Raw genomic sequence first — 23,377 nt, forward strand, 5'->3', positions numbered from 1 at the left:
AATAGCTACAGAATTGATATCACAATTTAATCGGAGCTGTTCACAAGTTGTCATGACTGATCCAGTCATCTCGATTAGCGTTCGGGCTGTGAATAAACAACTTGTGTTTTACTTTTAGGCTGTCTGAAGGTATGGACAGCTATCAAAGCTACTATACATCACATTAAGAACGATGAACAAATGAAAGTCGGACACAAATATATAATTTAAATGATTTATTGAAGTTTGCAATGTTTTGAACAGGCATCAACACAGTCGCCTACTTTGTAATGTTTGATACCTCCCTGTAAGCGTCACGACATCGGCCTCTCACCCACAACCTCACGTACGAGCACTGAATGTGCAGCAAAGTGATCTTAGGAAGGCAGATATAGCAAAAGATTAAAGTAAACGACAAACGAGGCGATCGACGTGTTTCTTTCCCGGTAAGTCAACAATGGATCCTCAATGTACACGTCCCGAATTCCTATGACGAAAATAATAGAATGTCGCCAGTTGTCATGACTCAACTTATACTTCAACACCGGAAGTTACTCGCTACACACAGCGGCTCCGCTGCCCGTTAAACAGCTTCGTCTTTATCAATCTATCTTATGTTCTTCTTTCTCCAACAAATAATGAAGGTTATTAAGCGTTTTAGCTCCTTTGTTGTTAATATTGACCGCCATTTGCTTTATGAAGAAAACAAGCCTCACTGTCAGTGTTCTCACGCTGTTCTCACATCCCCGGGCGGACTGTGGGAAAGACTCGGAGGAGCAGAGGCAGGGGCGGTTCTAGGGGGGGGGGGCCAACAGGGGCCAGTGCACCTCCTCCAAAAAAATCGTTACAATATTACGATTTATTGGAACTAAATAAAATCAGAGACCAGGATGTACAGTATATTAAACTGTTCATTACTTTATATTAAAAAAAATACTGTTTATGTTTTTTTATTAAATTGTTACTAAAACAAATACTCCAACTGAAAAAAAACTACTGAAAACAAAGGGCTCTAACTTAAATTTACTAAAAAGAAAAATACCTTTACAAAAACCAATAGCATTTACTGTATTTTATGTTTATTTTACACCGTTTTTACACTGTCTTTATCATGTTAACCCACTTTTATTGTGCCCCTCTCATCAAATAACTTGCCCCATCCTATTTGTATACACTTTTATTAATGATTAATTTATTACATTTGGCTACACAAACCACACACATGTCACTAATTTGTAAATGTACTGTTTTTAAATGAAAATTGTCACTTTTTGAATAGTGTTGGATTCACACTAGTCTGGCTCCGGTCTTGACTCGGTCTCGCCCTGCCGTGGTCGTGATCTTGGTCTTGACCTCTTAAAGTCTTGGTCTTGCCGGTCTTGGTCTTGCCAGTCTTGGTGTTGTCTTGGTCTTAGTTAAGGTGGTCTTTATTACAACAATACCAATGGCTCAATATGATTATAACACCATTGCTTTCATAGCAGAGATCAGATGAGGTGGAGCTGCCTCAAGACACGGAGGGTGAGGCAGATAGCAGCAGCAGCACAGAGTTGCAGCAGGTATGTTAAGTGCTGTAGTCAGGTGATTTCAATTTGAGATGAGAGGAAGAAGTGTATAAGAAATGAATACAGTATGAATAACGTTTAAAGTGTTGTAATGTAAAGCAGAACAAATACTTAGTTGCTCACAAGACTGAGTGCACTGCTAGTAATAATACAACCAACATGATTTCCCAGCATTGTTCTATACATTTTTGTGTCATGCTTTCATATCAGAGATCAGATGAGCTGGAGGGGCTTCAAGACAGAGAGGGTGAGACAGGAAGAAGCAGTTTAGAGTTGCAGGTAAGTGCTGTAAAAAGGGTCGGGTTATTTGGTATTTTCAATGATGTCTCATGTCAGCAACAGGCTAGCATATTGTCATATTTTATAGGAGAGACCTGAGGAGACAGACATAAGGAGAGAAGTGCAGGCAGAAAGCTGAACCAAACCATGTTGACCCAAAGCTCATTGTAGTGCAGCAGCTTATCAACAAAACGTTACGATTCCAAGAAAAGTGGTACCGTGAATTTCCGTGGCTCCACTACAGTCCAGGAGTCAATGGAATCTTGTGTTTTTTCTGTGCTCAAGCTTTTGGGCACGGAAGATCCAATTTGGCCAAGAATGCAGATCCAACCTTTTGCAAAACTGGTTTCCGAAACTGGAAAAAGGCAATTCAAAAATGTGCAGAACATGTCCAAAGCAATGTACACAAAGCTGCTGTCACTACCCACTGCCAACAAACTAAACCAGTCGATGTCCAGCTTTCTTCAGCCAAAGCTGCACAGCAACAGGAATCAAGACAGTGTCTATTAAAAATTGTGAGCTCTGTACAGCTCTTAGCACGCCAGGGAGCTGCTCTTAGGGGCCATGCAGCTGAAGAGGGAAACTTAAGCCAGTTACTAGGGATGTAACGATACCAAAAACTCACGGTACGATAATATCGCGATAACAAGTCCACGGTACGGTATTTATCGCGATATTGAATAATAAAGGGAAGAAGAAAAAAAATCTGAATTTTTCTTTTTCAATAAAACATTTTTTTACTCGGATTCTTTTTTTTTTATTACATAATAAATCAGATTTTTACAGCATTTTTGTAGGATAGCAGTATTTTAAAGTGTCAAAAACAAAGTGACAGTAACAGACTGGAAAAAGAAAACCAGTGTTTTTGTACCTACTGGTACTACCAAACAAAGTAAGCATTTTCTTTATGCCACTGCATCTCACAAATAAACAAGGACATTTAATAATCAGACCCTGCAATAAAATAAATCAAGTTTCACTTTAGTTTTTCAAGTAACTCAACTCAAACTCACTAGTCACTCACTCAGCATCATCAGACAGGTTTTTAGGAATATGAGAATGTCCACATTTCCAGGTATTTATAAGCTGGGATGTTTGGGCATTTACAATATCCCCTGCTCTGGAAACAACTCTCTCGCTTGGTACTGATGTTGCTGGGACAGCAGTGGTTGCGTTAACCGAATATTTTATTTAACAATGACGGAAAAATCTGAAAGCAGTCTGTCATTTTGACAGATTAGAACAAACTCGGAACAGCACCAACGTTTCCCCGCAGCGAGGCTCTGGTGTTATGCCGTATTATGCATGCCCTCCAAAAGGAAATGATATAGTTCCCAAACCGTACTTTGCCGTACAGATCAATACATGTCTGGGAGGTCTTGCTTTACGCTGTGCGCGTCCCGCGATGTGCATGCACACACGGCATAACACCGCCCCCACCCCCGTTGACAGTTCACGAGCATGCTCTATCGTGAACTTTTCAGACCCGACGGGTAATAAGGGATTATGACGGATATTTTATGATCCTGTCTGTCGAAATGACGGACAGCGAAAAAGTCTAACGCCAGGCTTATTGACAGGGCGAGATAGAAATATATGGTTAATACTTGTCAATGTCTCTAGGTGTGTAAATGTAGCCCTGTAAATACGATGTCCTTTTGTGTTATCTGTTGTTTTATTTTCATGTTGTAACCTACTTGCTGCCATGTTGGACAGGTGTCTCTTGAAAAAGAGATCGATGATCCCAATGGGACCACCTGGTTAAATAAAGGTTTAAAAAAAAAAAAGTGTTTACAAAAAATAATATATATTTTTTTAATTAATTTTTTTTGAAAATCGCGGTAGATTTAGTCAGTCTCACGACGGTATTGGGAAGTTTATTTACCGCGATACCGCGATATTCGGTATATCGTTACATCCCTAGTGTTTATTATAATGTGTGTTTGTGTGTCTTCAGTTTTAGTGGTTTATCTCTCAGACTGGAGAAGATGAGTGGTTTAAAAGATGAGGAAGAAGAGGACACATCTTCAGTCTCCAGCTGTCTGTCTCTGAAGAGTGACTGGTCTAAAGAGGCACCTCCATACTTCAGTAATGAACCTGGACCTTCAGACACAAAGTAAGACTTTCTGCTGTAACCTGACCTGAAGTGGATCCAGTTTTTTATGTTATCTGATAATCTAACCTGTTCTTTAATGATCGCAGTAAAGAAACTTAGTAACAGAACAGTAACAAAGTTTAAACTCTTGATCCCTGGCGTCATCAGCGATAGTAAATAATCTACTTACAGACAGAAGTCAAAATGTGCTCTCTGAATGAACTAATGATGTTTAAAACATGTGTTGTTTCTACAGACAGAGAGCAGAGTCTCCAGTCCCCAGCTGTCTGTCTCTGAAGAGTGACTGGTCTAAACAGGAACCTCCATACTTCAGTAATGAACCTGGACCTTCAGACACAAAGTAAGACTTTCTGCTGTAACCTGACCTGAAGTGGATCCAGTTTTTTATGTTATCTGATCATCTAACCTGTTCTTTAATGATCACAGTAAAGAAACTTAGTAACAGAACAGTAACAAAGTTTAAACTCTTGATCCCTGGCGTCATCAGCGATAGTAAATAATCTACTTACAGACAGAAGTCAAAATGTGCTCTCTGAATGAACTAATGATGTTTAAAACATGTGTTGTTTCTACAGACAGAGAGCAGAGTCTCCAGTCCCCAGCTGTCTGTCTCTGAAGAGTGACTGGTCTAAACAGGAACCTCCATACTTCAGTAATGAACCTGGACCTTCAGACACAAAGTAAGACTTTCTGCTGTAACCTGACCTGAAGAGGATCCAGTTTTTATATAATCTAATATATCAAACTGTTCTTTAATAATATCATGTGTGCAGCAGTGGCGGTTCTACGGGGTGGCACGGGGTGGCAGTTGCCACCTCAGAAAAAGGCCTTGCCACCCCAGCTGCCACCCCATTTGGCAGCTTTGTTTTGAAAGAAAAGTTGTGGCTCATCGGACATTTATGAGAGAAAATCTCTAATGTCCGAGTGCAAGTGAATGCAGCACAAGACGCGAGTAACCCCTCCCCCGGCCCTGGCGCGAGCGTGGAAATATGATTGGCGGCGATTTCATTTGAACGGGGGACAGCGCAAAACGAGAAGCATTTCGGATCCAAGTAGATGGAAGGAATGAGGTATTTGCGGTCAGGGTATGGCTGGGGTAGGCTACAGCCATACCAAGAAATGGCTTAGCCCCACATACTTGTCAACCCTCCCGATTTTCGCGAGAGACTCCCGATTTCATTGCCCTCTCCCGGTTTCCTCCCGGGGTCATATTTCTCTCGCATTCTCCCGATTTCTGACAAAATCAGATTTACTCAGGAATGTTTCCACTCGGACTTTAATACAGCTACACCATTGTTTGGTTTCCATGGTAACACGTCTCTTTAGTAGCGCGCGCAACTGAAAGTCTGAGTGGGTGAGGCAGATAGTCACAGAAAACAGAACAAGAATCTCACTCTGCTCACTCCTTTCCTGTAAAATACGGGAGCAGCCCACACATATGCTCCATCAAGGACGGTGCTACAGGCCGCAAGGCATTGCACTTACAAGTACAATAAGCATGTTAATGTTAATCTAACAGCTCCGGCGAAACACTAGCACCCCCCCCCCCCCCCCATTTTGACACACAGAACAATGGTGGCTATCCGCCCTTATCCACAAAGTAAAGTCATTCACACAGCCTCTCCCCTCTTCTCTCTGAGGAGCAGGTTCAGCTTTCCGAACAAAGTAACAAAAAACTAAAATGGCATTCTTTTTTTTTTTTTAAATATGTCGAAAGTACCAGAATGTGTATTTGATGTTAGTATTTCAAAAAATCTCCTGGGGGAGAATCCCCCCAGACCCCACTGCAGGGGTTGGGTTTTCAGCATGTCAACTTTTTCACCTGTGGGGAAATTGCAGGATTGGCTCCAGGTCGCCCTTTTTATTTACTACAAGACAAATGTGCCTTTTTATTTCATACAGTTCAATCTGGATTGAGACAGGGAAATAATCTAAACCTCACGCGTTTCACTGCAAGGGGGGCGATATAGCGTGTATGTAATTACATTGCAAATACTGACTTGAGCCCCACCACTGTATGGGTTAGCCCTACCATAGATTACCCAACGCAAATACTCTGGAGCCGCCACTGCTTGCAGAGAAGAGCCTGTCAAGTTTGGCTGTACTCAGCATTGAATCAAAACGCACCATAGCTTTAAATCTTAATAAGTTTGTGAGGCGTTTTGCTGAACAAGATGGTAATCGCCACATTCAGCTGTTATAGGCATGCCAACTTGATGCTCTGCTCACGGATGAGTCGATGAGAATAATAAACTGTTAAGATGATGACCTTACGTGTGTATAATATTTTTCTTCTTTGTGGGGGTCTGCCCCCAAAAACTGTTTCAAGTCCTGAGAAAGTCAAATCAAACGGTGTGTAAAACTTCACTGCCCAGCCAAAAAAAAGTAACCACTTTGATTGAACTAGGCCAGTAGGTACGGGCATTCCACTGGATAATAACTGCAGCGATGTTTATGTTTTAGCTGAATACAAGTTTTTTAACCCTAACTGATGCAGTTAGTCACTTCTTTAATGTTTGTTCTTTCTGATGTAAAGTCAAGGTTGTAACTGTTTGCAATGAAGTTATGGGGCGCTGAACTGTTCTTTTGATTCTTTTGATTTATGATATAATTACTGAGTGAAACAAACTCATTCAGTTATTGTTCAGTTAAAATTCATTAAATTCATTCTGCCATCTTATATATTTATTTGTTAGGCTTTACTGATGTGCCACAATAATGTCACCTAATGCTATTGAGTTAAAATATCAATATTGTGGCTTTCCAAGTTAACATTGTTGATATGACTGCGATTAAATCAGCATACTTCTGCCAGGGGATGCCACCCCTGAAATTCTCCTGCCACCCTCTTGCCACCCCATGAATATTTGTCTAGATCCGCCCCTGGTGTTCAGTATAGTACAGAACAAAGGCTGCTGAGTACAGCAAACTAACATTATTTGAGGATATTTCAATATGCATTTATAGCATCATTGTATCAGTGGTGTTAACGATGCCATGATCTTAGGGCAGGAATACCGTGAACGTAGTTTAACGTGACAGAGGAATAAATACACACATACACCGTCACCGGAAGTGACTCATTTAATTGCGCATGTCCCTTTTATCACGGGAATACAGGAAGTGATTAGTATAAGAGTATTAAATAAACAAATTCATATCTTACAATTCATAATTCAACAAGTGGCATAACATGGTTTTAAATGGCGAAGATATTGATAAATACTCACTAAAAATATATATAATATATCGTCCAAAACATTATTCACTACTTGGGCATGTTCATGATATGTATTTTAAAGATGTTTATTAATAATAGTGATAACCTGGTGAGCTGGTTGTGTTTAGCATTAGCAGATATAACAGAGCTTTGTGTGATTACATGTAGAGTCAATGCAAAGACCCAGATCCGTGCCTGGCAACACCAAGAAACTTAATATATAACAAATATTTACAAAACACGTCTTTATAAACACACTATTGACCGAAAAGGAGCAGGGAGAATAAAATAATCATATATTACCTGCCCCTTTCCCTTACCTTCCCCATACATGACAGTATCGTAGGATAATAAGAGAAGCACAAAAACGTACTAACAAAAATACTTAGTTCCCACTTGACAGTTAACGGAAAGAAACAAAACTAAAAAACAACACATGAACAAGGACAAGTGCAACACCCTCATCTAAGTCATACTTGTCATGGGCCCTTTCTCATTTCACTAATTTCCCCTCCTCGATTCCTCCGATTTGAGGAGTCGAGGAGGGGAAATTAGTGAAATGAGAAAGGGCCCTTGTGTCTTGTCTGATCCTACTTCCTTTGTTTGCCTTCCTGTCGTTAGTTTCCCTGGTGTGTCTGATTGTGTTCACCTGTTGCCCTTGTGTTTCTGCCTCCCCTGCCCTGCTGTGTCTTGTCCTGTGATTACCCTTCTGTGTATTTAGTCTTGTCTTCCCCTGTGCTCCATGTCAGCTTTGGGAAATAAAGCTCGCTTTTTGTTACCTAACCTTTTAGTCCTCTTACTGCATTTGGGTCCTATTTTTCCCCACCCCTGACAGTACGGACAGACCAAGTATGGACCCAGCAGTAATTTTTGATGATGCTCTTGATGAGCTTTCGTACTAAGATTTTGTGTATTCTTGCAAATTTTTGCAAATGAGTTTCCGCCTCCTCCCATCTACCTGCTGCACGATACATACCACCTTCATTCTGGACCCTGAAGTCTCGACCGCCCCTGTGTATCAGCACGTTGTCATCAGCCAGTACAGCAGCCTGTGCAGCAGTCTTCACCTTGCGCTCGCTGATGTAAACCGCAATGTGGCTGGGTACAGAATTTTTTTATTGTTCCAAAAATAATCATATCGCATAATGCAGCATAAGAACTCACATTTAGGGCATTGCACCATCTGCTAAAAAAAAGTACCAGATCTCTGGCAAACTCCACATGGGTCTGTCTGCTAGACTTCTCCCAGGACCTGGACCTCTGGCGATATGCCTCAGGGACTCTCATAACTCATAAGCCTTAAACACAGCAGTTTTAACAGTCAAATACACCTTGCTCTCTGCCACCTGTTAGCACACACTGCAACAATAAGGTACTATCAACATCCGACCACTCTCTGCTCTCAGCCACACTCTCAAAGACGGAGAAAAAGGAATCTGGATCTCGCTCACTAAACTGATCAGCTGCTCACGTGAGAAACCCTCCAGCAGCTCCTCTGAAGGCGCTCCCAAAAAATCCTCTACACTCCCCATCATGACAACACTGCGGCACGCTCACGCTACGCACACAGCCTACACGTCACCGCGGCCCGTCCCTCTAACTGCCTCACAAAAACTAGCTAAACTCCCCCCTAGTCTTCAGGTGCTCATTACGGCGGGTATTTACGCACTTAATACCGTAAGCTCGGCCAAGCAACCAGAAAACTGGCAACTCCACCTACAGCCTCGGCATGCTCCCGAGCTAATTGCTCCAACCACGTTCACACCACACTAACAGCCCCCCCTACGACCTCCAAGGGAGACCGTTCTGAAGCCTAACAGGGACAAGACCAACGGTACGTGACTGCGAGAAAGAGACCACGGAACGCCCCGACACCAGCCCATGTTCCGTCCAGGATCCCGCCGGCTCCGTTTCCTGTCCGTCCGACACCGGGTCCTGCCCGTCCTCCGGAGCTGTCCCGTCGCCGCCTTCTTGCCCGGCCTCCTGAGTTCCCCAGCGGTTTTCGTCCTCAAGCCCGGCCCCCTAAATTCGTCCCTCCTTGAACTTTGCCTTGCCCCCGGGCCGCCCGCCCGAGTCCCCCTTCTCGGCTTCTGCCGGGCCCCTGTGCTGTCAACCCAAATCCCTCCTCCGAACCCCCTCCACCCACCCTTTTGGCCCTAGTTATCCCTAGTTTCCTTCCTCGTACTCCCCCGGTTTTGGTAATGTTAAGTTGTTCCTTGTTTTCTGTTGTCATCAGCTTTGGCATAAAGCTCGGTTTTTGTTACCTAACCTTTTAGTCCTCTTACTGCATTTGGGTCCTATTTTTCCCACCCCTGACACTACAAGACAAGAAGAGTCTTGAGTGAGACGTTGGTGACGCTCTGCCCATTGGTGAGAATCAGCTCCTCTAATGTAAAGTGCTGTAAAGGATGTGTTCCTCTCCACAGAGGGAAGAGGAAGAGTGGTGTTCCTGTGGAGGAGCAGCTGTCCAGCTGTGCTCTGTGTCAGGACGTCCTGAAGGATCCAGTCTCTACCAGCTGTGGACACTGGTTCTGCAGACAGTGCATCACCTCATACTGGGAGCAGAGACCTCCATCAGGAGACCCCTCCTGTCCCCAGTGTGGGAAAATATCTAGAACCAGAGCTGGACTGCAGACAGCCAGTCAGAGCAGAACTGTACGAGGTAAGAGGCCGAACACACGCAGCGTTTCATTCCTCTTCCTGGTTCCTTTGTTTCTGAATAGGTATACTGCTGTAGAGCAGAGACAGTAAGCTGTTTATAAAACATTTAAACTCAGTCTGTTTGTTGTTTAATTGTTATAATTAGATTCTCAGAGCATGTTCCTCATTCTCTCCTGTTTCCTTCTCTTCCAGCAGAACGTGGTCTGCAGGAGGTTCTAGATGAACATAGGCTCAGTCTGAGGAGGAGATGTGAACGTGTGACTGAAGGAACTGATCAAAGTGAAACCCTCCTCAACAGCATCTTCACTGAGCTCTACATCACACAAGGCCTGAGTGAAGAGGTTAATACCCAACATGAGGTGAGGCAGCTGGAGACAGCTTCCAAGAAGAAGCCCCTCCATGACACTCCAATCAAGTGCCAGGACATCTTTAAAGCCTCACCTGATCAACAGACTCTCATCAGAGCGGTCCTGACCAACGGAGTCGCTGGAGTTGGAAAAACCTTCTCAGTGCAGAAGTTCACTCTGGACTGGGCCGAGGGTTTGGGAAACCAAGATGTCAGTCTGGTGATCCCGCTCTCCTTCAGGGAGCTGAACCTGATCAAAGGTGAGCAGTACAGTCTTCTCAGGCTGCTCCATGTTTTCCATCCAACCTTACAGAAGGTCACAGCAGAGCAGCTGGCTGTCTGCAAAGTGCTGCTCATCTTTGACGGCCTGGATGAAAGCAGACTTTCTCTGGACTTCAGAAACAATGAGGTTGTGTCTGATGTCTCTCAGCAGTCCTCAGTCAACGTGCTGATGACAAACCTCATCAGGGGGAAGCTGCTTCCCTCGGCTCTCGTCTGGATAACTTCCAGACCTGCAGCGGCCAATCAGATCCCTCCTGAGTGTGTGGACAGGGTGACAGAAGTACGAGGCTTCACTGACGCCCAGAAGGAGGAGTACTTCAGGAGGAGATCGAGTGATGAAGACCTGTCCAGCAGAATCATCTCTCACATCAAGAGCTCCAGGAGCCTCCACATCATGTGTGTGATCCCAGTCTTCTGCTGGATCACTGCTGCAGTTCTGGACCACATGTTGACTACAGACCAGAGAGGAGAGCTGCCCCAGACCCTCACTGACATGTACTCACACTTCCTGCTGGTCCAGACCAAGAGGAAGAAGCAGAAGTATGAAGAGGGACATGAGACGAGTCCACAGCAGCTGACGGAGGCTGACAGGGAGCTTCTTCTGAAGCTGGGGAGGCTGGCGTTTGAACATCTGGAGAAAGGAGAGATCATGTTCTACCAAGAAGACCTGCAGCGCTGTGGTCTTGATGTCTCCGAGGCCTTGGTGCACTCAGGAGTTTGTACAGAGATCTTCAAAAGAGAGAGTGTGATCTTCCAGAAAACAGTCTACTGCTTTGTTCATCTGAGCGTTCAGGAGTTTCTGGCTGCAGTCTACATGTTGCACTGTTACACCAACAGAGACACAGAGGTACTGAAGGACTTCCTGCAGAGAGACTATAACACCAGAAGAGATCAGGATTACCCATCCCTGCCTGTCTTCCTAAAGGGAGCCATGGAGAAATCCCTCCAAAGTGAAAATGGCCACCTGGACCTGTTTGTCCGCTTCCTCCACGGCCTCTCTCTGGAGTCCAACCAGAGACTGTTAGGAGGCCTGCTGGGTCGCACAGACAACAGACCAGAAACCATCCAGAGAGCCATCAGCAACCTGAAGGAGATGAGAAGTTCTTCAATCTCTCCTGACAGGAGCATCAACATCTTCCACTGCCTGATAGAGATGAAGGACCTCTCAGTACATCAGGAGATCACAGAGTTCCTGAAGTCAGGGAACAGATCAGAGAAGCAACTCTCTGTGATCCACTGCTCTGCTCTGGCCTACATGCTGCAGATGTCAGAGGAGGTTCTGGATGAGTTGGACCTGGATCAATACAAAACATCACTGGAGGGACGATGGAGATTGCTTCCAGCTGTGAGGAACTGCAGGAAGTTCAAGTAAGTCCAGATGTGATTAACTTTATAAACTAATGTGGATCAGGAGTTTAATTATTCAAATAAACACTTTAACATTTCTGCTGTTTAAATACTGAGAACAAAAATCAAAACAACACTGTTCTTCTATTTATTTATAATAATAGTTCAACTGAAGCGTTCCTCTCTTCATATTGAGTGATGGAGGCGACATGTCAAACACATGAAGGACTCTAGAGGTTTCTCAGCATGTGATCACACCACACAGCAGGACTTACAGTTATCAAAGAAACATGTTATTATTACTTTCTAGAAGTTTCTTTATCATCAAACACACGTTTTTATCACAACGTGTTAGAGTTTAAAATAAGATCTATATCATTTCCCACCAATAACAGAGTTATGTCTTAATGCTGATATACTGGGAACATCTGATGGTATCAAGTTGAACATATTTGTCACGATCTGTCTGTGTTGTGTTTTGTCTTGTTTAGATCTGTCTGTGGTTCCCTGTCGTTAGTTTCCCTGGTGTGTCTAATTTACCCGATTGTGTTCACCTGGTGCCTCTGTGTTTTCTCCTCCCTCCTCACCTGTGTCTTGTTTGTATGATTAGTCTTGTGTGTATTTAAGTTCTGGTTTTTCTGTCTGTCTTTGTCGGTTCGTCTTGTGTTATGACTTGGTCTGCGGTGAGTGTTCTGTTCAGTCTTTGTTCATAGTTAAGCCTTGAAATAAAGGAGTTATTTTTGTCACTTTAAGTTTAATCTGCATTTGGGTCCTGCTTCCTACACACACCGTAACATTACGAACCGACCAGAGATATGGGCCCAGCAGATCCGTTTGAGCAGGAACTATTGGATTATACCTTTTCTTTGTCTGCCTGCGCTCATCGATGGATGGGAGCGGTCAGGGTTCACCAGCGAGAGGCTGCTCTGGCAGATGCATGCAAGCTTACGATGAAGAATCAAGATTTGGTTAAATTCTTACCTGCCTGGCTTTTGGATTACCTCACGGTTTGTTTTCCCGATCCTGATAGACCCAGGTCTCCCAATTCCCTTTTTGATACCACGCGCATCGGTTTGGTCCGTCTGGCGTCAGCCCCTGCTTCTCACCCAGTGTTTGCTACAGTCCAGGAGCCATTCGCTGGTACTCGTCTGGCTTTTGGAGGTCCACGGAGCCTCCAAACGGCTCCTAAAAGAAGGAGTCGCAAGGCCAGGTTAGCAGCACAAGCCCAAAGGGCCATGGTTACAGAACCAGTTAAACCCCCAGCAGCTATGGTTCCGGCCCCAGTTCCGGCCCCAGCAGCCATGGTTCCGGCTTCAATTCCGACTCCAGTACCGGCCCCAGCAGCTATGATTCTGGCTCACGTTCCGGCTCTTCGGCCCACTCCAGCTCCTCGTGTTCTGTTGGAGGTCCCGCCGTCACCTGTTCCGCCGGGGGTCCTGCCGTCACCTGTTCCGCCGGGGGTCCTGCCGACACCAGATCCTTTTCCGTTGGGGGTCCCGCCGACTACTCTCCTGACGGGGGTCCTGCCAACCCTATGTCCTGTCCCGTTGGGGGTCCCCCCGACATTACATTACATTAAGCTGACGCTTTTATCCAAAGCGTCTTACAATAAGTACATTCGACCAGGAAGATACAACCTTGAAGAAAACAGAATCATATAAGTACATCAGGTTTCATAGAGCCAAACATTTCAAGTGCTGCTCAACTGGCTTTAGATAAGCCAGTTCTTTATTAGTCTATAAGTGCTTTGTTAGTAATTCTATCTCTGGAAGTGGAGTCTAAAGAGATGAGTTTTCAGTCTGCGCCGGGAGATGTGTAAACTTTCTGCTGTCCTGATTTCAATGGGGAGCTCATTCCACCATTTTGGAGCCAGGACTACTCTCCTGCCGGGGGTCCTGCCAACTCCATGTCCTGTCCCGTTGGGGGTCCCACTGACTACTCTTCTGCCGGGGGTCCTGCCAACCCTGTGTCCTGTCCCGTTGGGGGTCCCGCCGTCTACTCTCCTGCCGGGGGTCCTGCCAACCCTATGTCCTGTCCCGTTGGGGTTCCCTCCGACTATTCTCCTGCCGGGGGTCCTGCCAACTCCATGTCCTGTCCCGTTGGGGGTCCCACTGACTAGTCTTCTGCCGGGGGTCCTGCCAACCATATGTCCTGTGCCGTTGGAGGTTCCGCTGGGGGTCCTGCCAACCCTGTGTCCTGTCCCGTTGGGGGTCCCGCCGACTACTCTCCTGCCAACCCTATGTCCTGTCCCGTTGGGGGTCCCCCCGACTACTCTCCTGCCGGGGGTCCTGCCAACCCTATGTCCTGTGCCGTTGGAGGTTCCGCTGGGGGTCCTGCCAACCCTGTGTCCTATCCTGTTGGAGGTCCCGCAGACTACTCTTCTACCGGGGGTCCTGCCAATCCTGTGTCCTGTTCCGTTGGAGTCCCCGCCGACTACTCTTCTACCGGGGGTACTGCCATCCCCTTGTCCTGTTCCGTTGGAGTCCCCGCCATCATCTGTCTCGCCGGGGGTCCTGCCAACTCCCTGTCCTCTTCCGTGGGGGATCCTGCCGAGGCCTATCCCACCGGCTCCGGTTCCTGTTCGGCCGACATCGGGCTCTGCTCGGCCTCTGGAGCTGTCTGGTCTTCGCCCTCGAGCCCGGCCCCCTGAGAGCCGCATTCTTCGCCCTCGAGCCCGGCCCCCTGAGGAACACGGCCTTAGCCCTCAAGCCCGGCCCCCTGAGTGCCGCGGTCTTCGCCCTCAAGCCCGGCCCCCTGACTTTCCTGGCTGCGGTCCTCGCCCTCATGCTCGGCCCCCTGACTTTCCCAGCCGCGGTCCTCGCCCTCATGCTCGGCCCCCTGACTTTCCGGCCGCGGTCCTCGCCCTCATGCTCAGCCCCCTGAGTTTGCCTGCAGTGGCCTTCGCCCCTCCATAACCCCCACCTTGGACTCTGTCTTGCCCCCGGGCCGTGCGCCAGAGTCCCCTTTCTCGGCTTCTGCCTTGCCCCTGGGTCGTCCGCCCAAGATCCCTTCTTGGTCCTCTGCTGTGCCCCTGGGCCGTCAGCTCAGTCCCTTCCTCCTGACCCCCTCCACCCACCCTGGTGGCCTATTGATGCACAGACAGACGGGACCCCCTTGAAAACGAGATGGTGCATCTCAAGGGGTTTATCCCAATGAATAACATTTTTATATATATACTGTACATGTGATCAGTTCGAATCCCGCCTCGGCCGCCACTGCGTCAGGCCGTTGTGTCCTTGGGCAAGACACTTTACCCGCATTTGCTCCTGTGGGTAATGTCCACAGTAATGACTCTTACATGTCTAATATGTGTAATGTGTAATTGTAAAGCGCTTTGAGCACCTGCAAAAGCGCTCTAATAAATCTTTTTTTTTTAATGCATTATTATATTAAATGAACTAACAGCAAAGGTCTATCAGAACATGTCAAATCTTTTTTCATCAAATGCTTGAAGTTAATATAATGTTCCCTCTTTTTTAACACATGTTGTAATATATGTTTTATTATAGACTTACTGGCTGTAGACTATCAGAGACTGACTGTGAAGTCGTGGCCTCAGTTCTGAAGTCTGACCCCTCCCATCTGAGAGATCTGGACCTGACTCACAACACTCTGCAGAATTCAGGAGTGGAGCGTCTGAGTTCTGCACTAAAGAGTCCAAACTGCAGACTGGAGGCTCTCAGGTCAGTTCACTGACTGCAGTTCATATTGATCTGTTTGTTTTTATGATTTTCTGAATTTGAACAAATACAATGTTATTATTATTTGTTCCGTTTTTGCTAATGACTGAATATTGATCAGAGTAACAGAGAGAAGGTGAATGTGTGAGGGAGAGAGTTTGAGCTTCCACAGACTCACACTGTGCTCCAGGAGTCAGTGGAGATGCTGTCAGTACTGATGAGCTGTGAGGGAGATGAAGGAGTTGTTAAACATCTGATCAAAGTTAAAGTTCCAGATTATCAGTGGATTGTTTCTGCATCATCACTGACATTAAAACCCTGTTTGACTCTGAACAGATTATTAAACATGGAGTTATTTCAAACAGGAACTTTGTTTTCTAAAGTTACATCATCTTTTCTTTATTCAGACTGGAGAGCTGCAGGTTGTCAGAGATCAGCTGTTCTGCTCTGATCTCAGCTCTGAAGTCCAACATCCATCTGAGAGTTCTGGACCTGAGTCTCAACGATCTGCAGGATTCAGGAGTGGAGCTGCTGAGAGATCTTCTGGAGAGTCCAGACTGCAGACTGGAGACCCTCAGGTCAGTTCACTGACTCTCTGTTACTGCTGGAGATCTCACATGTTCACTTTCTAATTGAACCTCATTTATATTCATTAATAACTTTCATCCATAAAGTTATAAATGTCCTTTTATTCATATTTCATTTTTAAGGGTAAGAAGTAAGAACTGCAGACATACATGTTGAGTGTTTCTTAAAGGAACTGTAATAGATGTTAGTCAGTGACGTGCGGTGAGCTTCATGGCTGGTGAGGCACTGACTCTTTCAGAGTCAGATTTACAAATATTATATTTTGACCTTAATCAAAATATTCGGTTATTTTCAAAAGCTTTTTGAGTCTGATGCTTCGATTCATTTTAAACAGACCGTTCAACAAAAGGATACCCAACATCTAAATATTGGATTGTTCTCTCTTAGTAAGATCCCATTTTCATTACAATTGTGGTCTTACCTTGACTTGAAGATGAAGTCCATGCTCTCCTTCTGGACAACAATCTCTATTAGTTTTTTGTAAAAGTCCTCCTTATCTTCCTGTAGTTTCTAAAGTCTAGTTTGTTGTTTGCGTCTCGTCTCTGCGTAGAATAACAGTAGCAACAAGAACCTGTGGGCTCACGTGCGCCCCCTTCATTGCGGCAGAGGTTATGGCTGCCTCTCCTGCTGCTTTTTTCATTGCCGTTATATGATGAGACCAGCGAGCCTAAATATCATATATACGTTAAATAAGTTATTTAGAGACTATGGATGGCGAGGATACATTTAATAAAGGGATCTACAAACATTACATTGGTGACCTACAGTGAGATGGAAACAGGCATGCGCTTAGTGCCCGCTTTCCAGCCAGTTTCTGTGGGGTGACGCATTCTGAGGTGAGGCAGAGCTCATCCGTGCCTCACCTCAGCCCACAGTAACTGGCTTGAGCGCGCTCGCAAAATAAGTGCCAGCGTTAAATTAGTGCCCGCCCTCCAGCAAGTTACTGTGGGCTTACGAGAGGCAGAGCTCGTCCCTGCCTCACTTCTCATCGCTATCCGTAGTTGTAGCGGAGCTCAGCAAATTGGCTGATTTTGACTTTAAAAAGCGATTGGAATCATACATTAATCACACTTACAACACAGATCAGTGGAGACATTTTATTATTATTACTATTTAGTTTTTCTTTAGTTGTTTTTCCGTTACATTGGAGTATGACAGGTGAGGCTCTGCCTCCCCTGACTGCACGTCGCTGATGTTAGTTGTAAAAAGTAAATCTATGTATTTAACCTGTTAAGCCCGAGAGACCCCGGTACCGGGGCCTGCAGGTTTTCTTTTCACAAAACTGTGTCTAAGGGCTTCTTAACATTGAATAAACTATTAATGTGTCATACCCACTTAACGGGAAGAAACTCAGCTAACTGACAATAGAATTTTTTTTACCAAAACAAAACAAGTCTCACAAGAAGCGTCTAATTGAGCCCTGAGCTCATAACTGCACATACAATATATCGATTAGCAAGGTGACATTCCACAGATTCCAGAAATATAAGTATCATCACTGAGCGACCAGAACTCGCGTCAGGGGAAGCAAACACAAACATCACAACACGTAGCATTACGGAGCATTCACGGGACATCGTCTTTCCTTAGCTGTTATTCTGATCAAAAGTTGTGTTCAATGGTATGAAAACGCTGCTGAAGGTTAATCCAATTGTTAATCCTATGTGTCTGTTTCACTTTGAAATGATTCCTGATAATCTATCATTCAATTTTTATGTCAAAAACTGAGATTTCATATTAGTTGCTAATGATAGCAAACAGAGTGTATGACAGCTTCCTGTTCCGGGGCATTCTGGCTACGCATCACTCATTCACCAATGGGTAATGTTTAGATCGATTTTTAGGAACTTCCCCTCGATTCTATTGACTCTCTAACGGTTAAAAAGTGGTGTCAATCATCAAAATCGAACGAGGGGGGCCAGAGATATGGACAATGCACCCAAATGACCCCAGACGTTTTTTTTTCTTCTCTAAATCTCTCTGGTTGTCACTATAAGTAATGTTTATTTTTTATACGGACACTATTATTTACATTTTTTTACTATGTTCAATCTGAATTTACTTTAAAATAATCTATATTGATTCTGACTTTTCTACATCCAACTCATAGGTTTATAATTACTTACACATTTTTTTATTAATTTAACCCTTTTAGAAGGGAAGTTATAGTCCTGTGTTCTGGGAATGTCATTTTCAAGCCTGAGACCTGAAACACAGGCTCAGGGCTAAACAGGTTCATATTTAGTAACCGATAACGTCTGAATTAAGGTGAATCTCATTCTGAAGTAATTTTTGTTTTACATGATAAAGTTCACTTTGTGAAGTAGACAGATTTTTCTGTTCAGATTCGTTTAAATGTTGAGTAACATCTGATTGGATTATAAACTGATTTGTATCCTCATCATGTTTTCTTTCTTCAGACTGAGGAACTGCAGGTTGTCAGAGATCAACTGTTCTGCTCTGGTCTCAGCTCTGAAGTCCAACATCCATCTGAGAGATCTGGACCTGAGTCGGAACAACGCTCTGCAGGATTCAGATGTGGAGCTGCTGAGAGATCTTGTGGAGAGTCCAGACTGCAGACTGGAGACCCTCAGGTCAGTAAGGGGTCTCTGCTGGTTCAGCAGTATTGTATGAAACACAGGGAGGTGTTTCTCTCACTAGGGAAACAGATCAGTGATGTTACCCACTGACTGCAGGCTCTTCCGTTCTTCCATCATCTATAGAAGGCCAGCTGGAAATGCAAAGCCACATTTAGTAAGTGATCAACTTTCCACCAGACATATGGGATTTGACAGAAGAGTGGAAAAGGTAGTCTGTGTTTGATGGGATGTTTTTAGCTCCTTGACTAATGACTGTTACTTCCTGTCATGATGCTGAGAGCTGTGGCAGTCAGTCGTAGTGTTTGCAGAGAAGATATGATGGGATGTAAAGCATGAGATCAGTCAGGACTCTGAAGCTGACTCAAAGAACAAACACTTCTTTTAAACTGGATCCATAACTGTTGGATTGTGTTCATCCCTACAGGATCAGAGATGATGAGACGATCAGAGCCGAGATCCAGAAGACCTGTGAGTACTGAATATCCTCCATTCATCCAGATATGAAACTCTTTGATGGAGCATGTCCTCAAAGCAGTGTTGAAGTCAAGTCACCAATTCACGAGTCCAAGTCACTCTCGAGTCACCACTCTTCGAGTCCGAGTCCAAGTCCGAGTCACCTAAGAAGAGTCCAAGTCAAGTCCGAGTCACAAGTCTTCATGTATTAATGTTCGTTGATATATGTGTTGAAATGTAGCTGCTCCTCTACATTGCTTTAACCTGTCATGTTATACTGATCTGTCTATTGAACTGCTGTGAAGCGAGTTTGGCAACAATTCTTGTAATAGGTGCTATACAAATATAAAGCTCATTACTGATATTAATATTATTATATATAAACAAACTATATTTAAAATGAGTTACCTTTTAGAGAAGTGATTATATTTGTATGCCAATATTTTCCTATGGTAAAGTTTTCGTTTTGCACTTTTATTTTGATAGTAATAAGATCGGGACTCTTATTTTGAAGGAACTTTTACCGGTTAAATCGGTTTACTGATAAAGATTTAGCCCCAGAAAGCACATGGCTACTTAGCATGCAAAATGACTAGCCATGTGCTTTCGTGTTATCGGCTGAATCTTTATTCATTGATTAGATCACGTTACTCTGATGATAGTGTTCAAGACAGCCTATATGTCTGAACTCGATCCTTAGCGTAATGTGTTACGGAGCCTTCTCTTCAATATTGTTTCCACATAACGAGCATTTTGTGCTGCTCTTTTCCAATGTGGAAGCAGAATGTGTGAAAGCAGACAGCACGATGCGGGGTGTGTCTCGAGACATCTCTAGACTGGAATAGCGGGACCCAGTCCGTGAACTCGCCTCGCAGGTGCACACGCCAGGATAGAGGACATCAGACTCCAGAGAAAACTTGCTCGAGTCCAAGTCGGAGCGTCAATGTACAAGTCGAGTCCGAGTCATCGTGGGGGGAAAAATTCACGAGTGCGAGTCAAGTCACGAGTCCTGAAACTCCAGGACTCGAGTACTCCATCTCTGTCTCAGAGGAAAACAACACTCTTGTTTTTCTCTCATCATCATTTTGGCTGTTTCTCTTCACAAGAATTGTCTATCAAAACAGTGACGCGTTCACTGACACAAGAATAAAACACATGAAAACATCAACATTATAAACAGTCTGTTACAGTATTACCTGAAGTACTCAAATCTTGTTCTTGAGTAAAAGTAGAAGTACCAGAGTGTAGGAATACTCTGTTACAGTAAAAGTCCTGCATTCAAAATGTTCCTCAAGTAAAAGTAGAAAAGTATTATCATCAAAATATAGTGAAAGTAGCGACAGTAAAAGTAGTCATTGTGCAGATTGGTCCATTTCAGAATAATATATATGATATGTTTTCTAATGATTGATCATGAAAGTGTTCTCAAAGCTGGTAAAGGTGCAGCTAGTCTGAATGACTTTGTATACTGCAGGGTAGCTGGTGGATTTACTCCAGGTGGAACTAAAGTCTGATTCAACACTTGATTAGATTTCACATCATTCATCCACATCTGAGAAGTAACTAAAGGTATTAAATACATGGAGTGGAGTAGAAGTACACCATGTACCTCTGAACTGTAGAGGAGGAGAAGAACAAAGTAGCATCAAAGGGAAATACTCAGGTAAAGTACAAGTACCTCCACATTGTACTTCAGTACAGTACTTGAGTAGATGTACTTAGTTCCTCTCCTGGTCTGTAAAGCTCTCCCAACATATGCAGGTTAGCATCCGGCAGCTTCTATGTGCTGGGGACCCGTACTGTACATTTCTATCATCACACTTTGGGCTCCTCAACATGTGTGGGTTCCCAGCAGGACTCTCTGAGCTGCAGACACATTCTTTCTGTGACTTTGTTCCAGATATCTGGAGCATAATAACTGAAGCTGTTTCTCCATGTTCAGGAACTCCCATCCCCCGAGTCCTGCGGCAGGAAGCGCTCCTTCTCTCCAAGAACTCCTGGACCCTGCGAGCTGGTCCAGAACCAGAGTCCCAGTGAGGAGTCCAGCCAGTCCACCTCTCAGAGTTCAACTAAACTACAACATTATTAAAGATCATGTTTCAAGTTCAAAAAGGATGCTTTCAGACTGAATCCAGAAGTTTCTCAAGCTGCAGTCAAAGCAGATCTTTTGTGAAATATATAAAACCATTATAAAACTGTAATAAGAATTACTCTGAATACTTTCTTTGGACATTTTATTTACATTTCTTTTAATCAAATGTTTCTGACTTTCTCTCTGAGTGCTTTTCTCATGAATGAACGACTTCAATCTTCTTTCTTTTCTTGTGTATTTCATAAACAGGATATTGTTGTTTGTCCTTATATCCTGATTGATGAGTCAGCAGTAAAGCAGCCAGGCGGTAACGGTCAGCTGGCATGTGTATCTGTTCATTGGCTCATATGTGTAGCATGTTTAATGGCAGTGTTTTGAAAATGGCTGCCAGGTGAATATGTCAGATCTCTGTGTGTTACTCAGAGAACCGTGTGCAGGGTTTTAGAAAGTGCAGAGTTGAATAGAGAACCGCAGTGACACGTCCAAAAACCAGGAAGTAAGTTAGCATTTTTACCACTTCCGGTTCTTTCGACAAAAAGCAATGGGATCTCTCCATAGGAGTTTAGGAAAATATCTGAACTAAGGTCTGTGGTTGAGACACATTGAAGAGACGGATCACGTTTTGTTCTACATTAAATCATCAGCAGTGACCCCACTGGTGATCTCTGAAGATTTGACGTGTCTGAGAAACGATGGTTGTTACCAAGTGGCTGAATAGGACTACAGAAGTCGTGGAGGCCGTTGTACGTCATTACGCCGAACACGTAAACACTCCTCTAAGTTAGTTTCTGTTCTGCTTGAAAGCAAGTCCCTGCCTCCTGCAGACTGTTCAAACAAACGCTTCAACTTGAACCATTTAGAATCTGTGTGTTTGAATATGGATCTGAAGTTGACGTGACGTTGAAGTCGTGCTGCTGGACTCGGCTGTAGTTCCTTTATAGCATAACGTTAGCATTTAGCTTCTGGAGATTAGATTTATGATTTGAAAATTATAAAAGTAGGGTAGAACTGTGGATATTATCCGGCTGAACAAAACGTGATCCCTCTCTTAAATGTGTTTCAACCACAGACCTTATTTCGAGCTTTTTCCAAAATCCTATTGAGAAATCTCATTGCTTTTTGACGAAGGAACCGGAAGAAGTTTACTTCCGGGTTTTGGGACGCGTCACTGCGGCAAACTATTGGAGATTGTGTGCAGAGCTGAAAATGTGTTTAGAGTTTTGTTTGATTTAATCCAGACAGTTTTCTTGTTATAGTATTGAGACTTTACTGTAGAATCAACAGCTTCATAAACTTTAATAATTATTAAACGTTTACAAACTCAAAACTCACGACGACTGTGCAGTTTCTGAACATTTCCTTTGAAAAACATTTATTTTGCAGTCGTGTAACAATGATTATTCACCCATTTGACACCATACAAGTCAAAGTCAACTTTAATGTCAATTTTTCTGTGTGTTTGTACAGACAGAGAGATCGAAATAACGTTTCCAATAATCCCGAATACCAAATACAATAATACAAATATGTATATCCTCTATATATACAATTAACAGACACATTTACACATCTGCACACATAAAGATAAAACACAACAATCAATATATACAAAATAACAGTCACTTCAATATCTTAGGGAATGTACATCGTGCAAGATTGTCAATAACAGCGTAAAAAAGTGTCTGGTGCTGGAATTGAGTGTCTGAGTGTGTGGGGAGTTATAGTCCAGTGGGGGCAGGGGGGAAAGGGGGGAGGGAGGGGAGAAGGGAGAGAGGGAGGGGAGAGAGTTCAGCTTCCTGACAGCCTGGTGTAAAAAACTGTTCTTTAGTCTGGTTTTGCTCGACCTCAGGTTGCGGAACCTCCTCCCTGAAGGCAGGAGGGTGAAGAGGCAGTTGGAGGGATGGGTGGGGTCACCCACAATGCTGAGTGCTCTGCGGGTGTTGTAAATGTCCAGGAGTGACGGGAGTGAGGCACCGATGATCCTCTCAGCAGTGTTCACAATGAGCTGCAGTGTCTTGCGGTTCGATGCTGTGCAGCTTCCGAAACACAAGGTGATGCAGCTGCTGAAGATGCTCTCGATGGCGCCTCGGTAGAAGGAGAGCATGATGGGGGGGGGGGGGGGGGCTCCGCCTCTCTTCAATTTGCGGACGAAGTAGAGGCACTGCTGGG

General features: G+C 44.3%; 1 protein-coding gene across 2 annotated transcripts; it reads left to right on the plus strand.

The window, feature by feature from the left end:
- The first annotated feature begins 236 nt into the window (after window positions 1–236).
- On the plus strand, window positions 237–22,535 carry LOC307037825 (protein NLRC3-like). 2 transcript variants are annotated; one of them, XM_079678968.1, is made up of 12 exons: window positions 239–425; window positions 1,461–1,538; window positions 3,781–3,939; window positions 4,175–4,279; window positions 4,515–4,619; window positions 9,586–9,821; window positions 10,013–11,816; window positions 15,305–15,478; window positions 15,883–16,053; window positions 18,484–18,657; window positions 19,088–19,131; window positions 21,059–22,535. In XM_079678968.1, coding segments are annotated over exons 2-12 (3,042 nt in total). In that variant the 5' UTR covers window positions 239–425; window positions 1,461–1,470; the 3' UTR covers window positions 21,061–22,535. The 2 variants fall into 2 exon arrangements, with proteins under 2 accessions (XP_079535095.1, XP_079535094.1); XM_079678969.1 differs by lacking the exon at window positions 18,484–18,657 and having other exon boundaries at window positions 237–425.
- Window positions 22,536–23,377: the final 842 nt, after the last annotated feature.

Source organism: Notothenia rossii (genome assembly GCF_949606895.1).
Source record: "Notothenia rossii genome assembly, chromosome: 4".
In the NCBI taxonomy this organism is placed as follows: domain Eukaryota; kingdom Metazoa; phylum Chordata; class Actinopteri; order Perciformes; family Nototheniidae; genus Notothenia; species Notothenia rossii.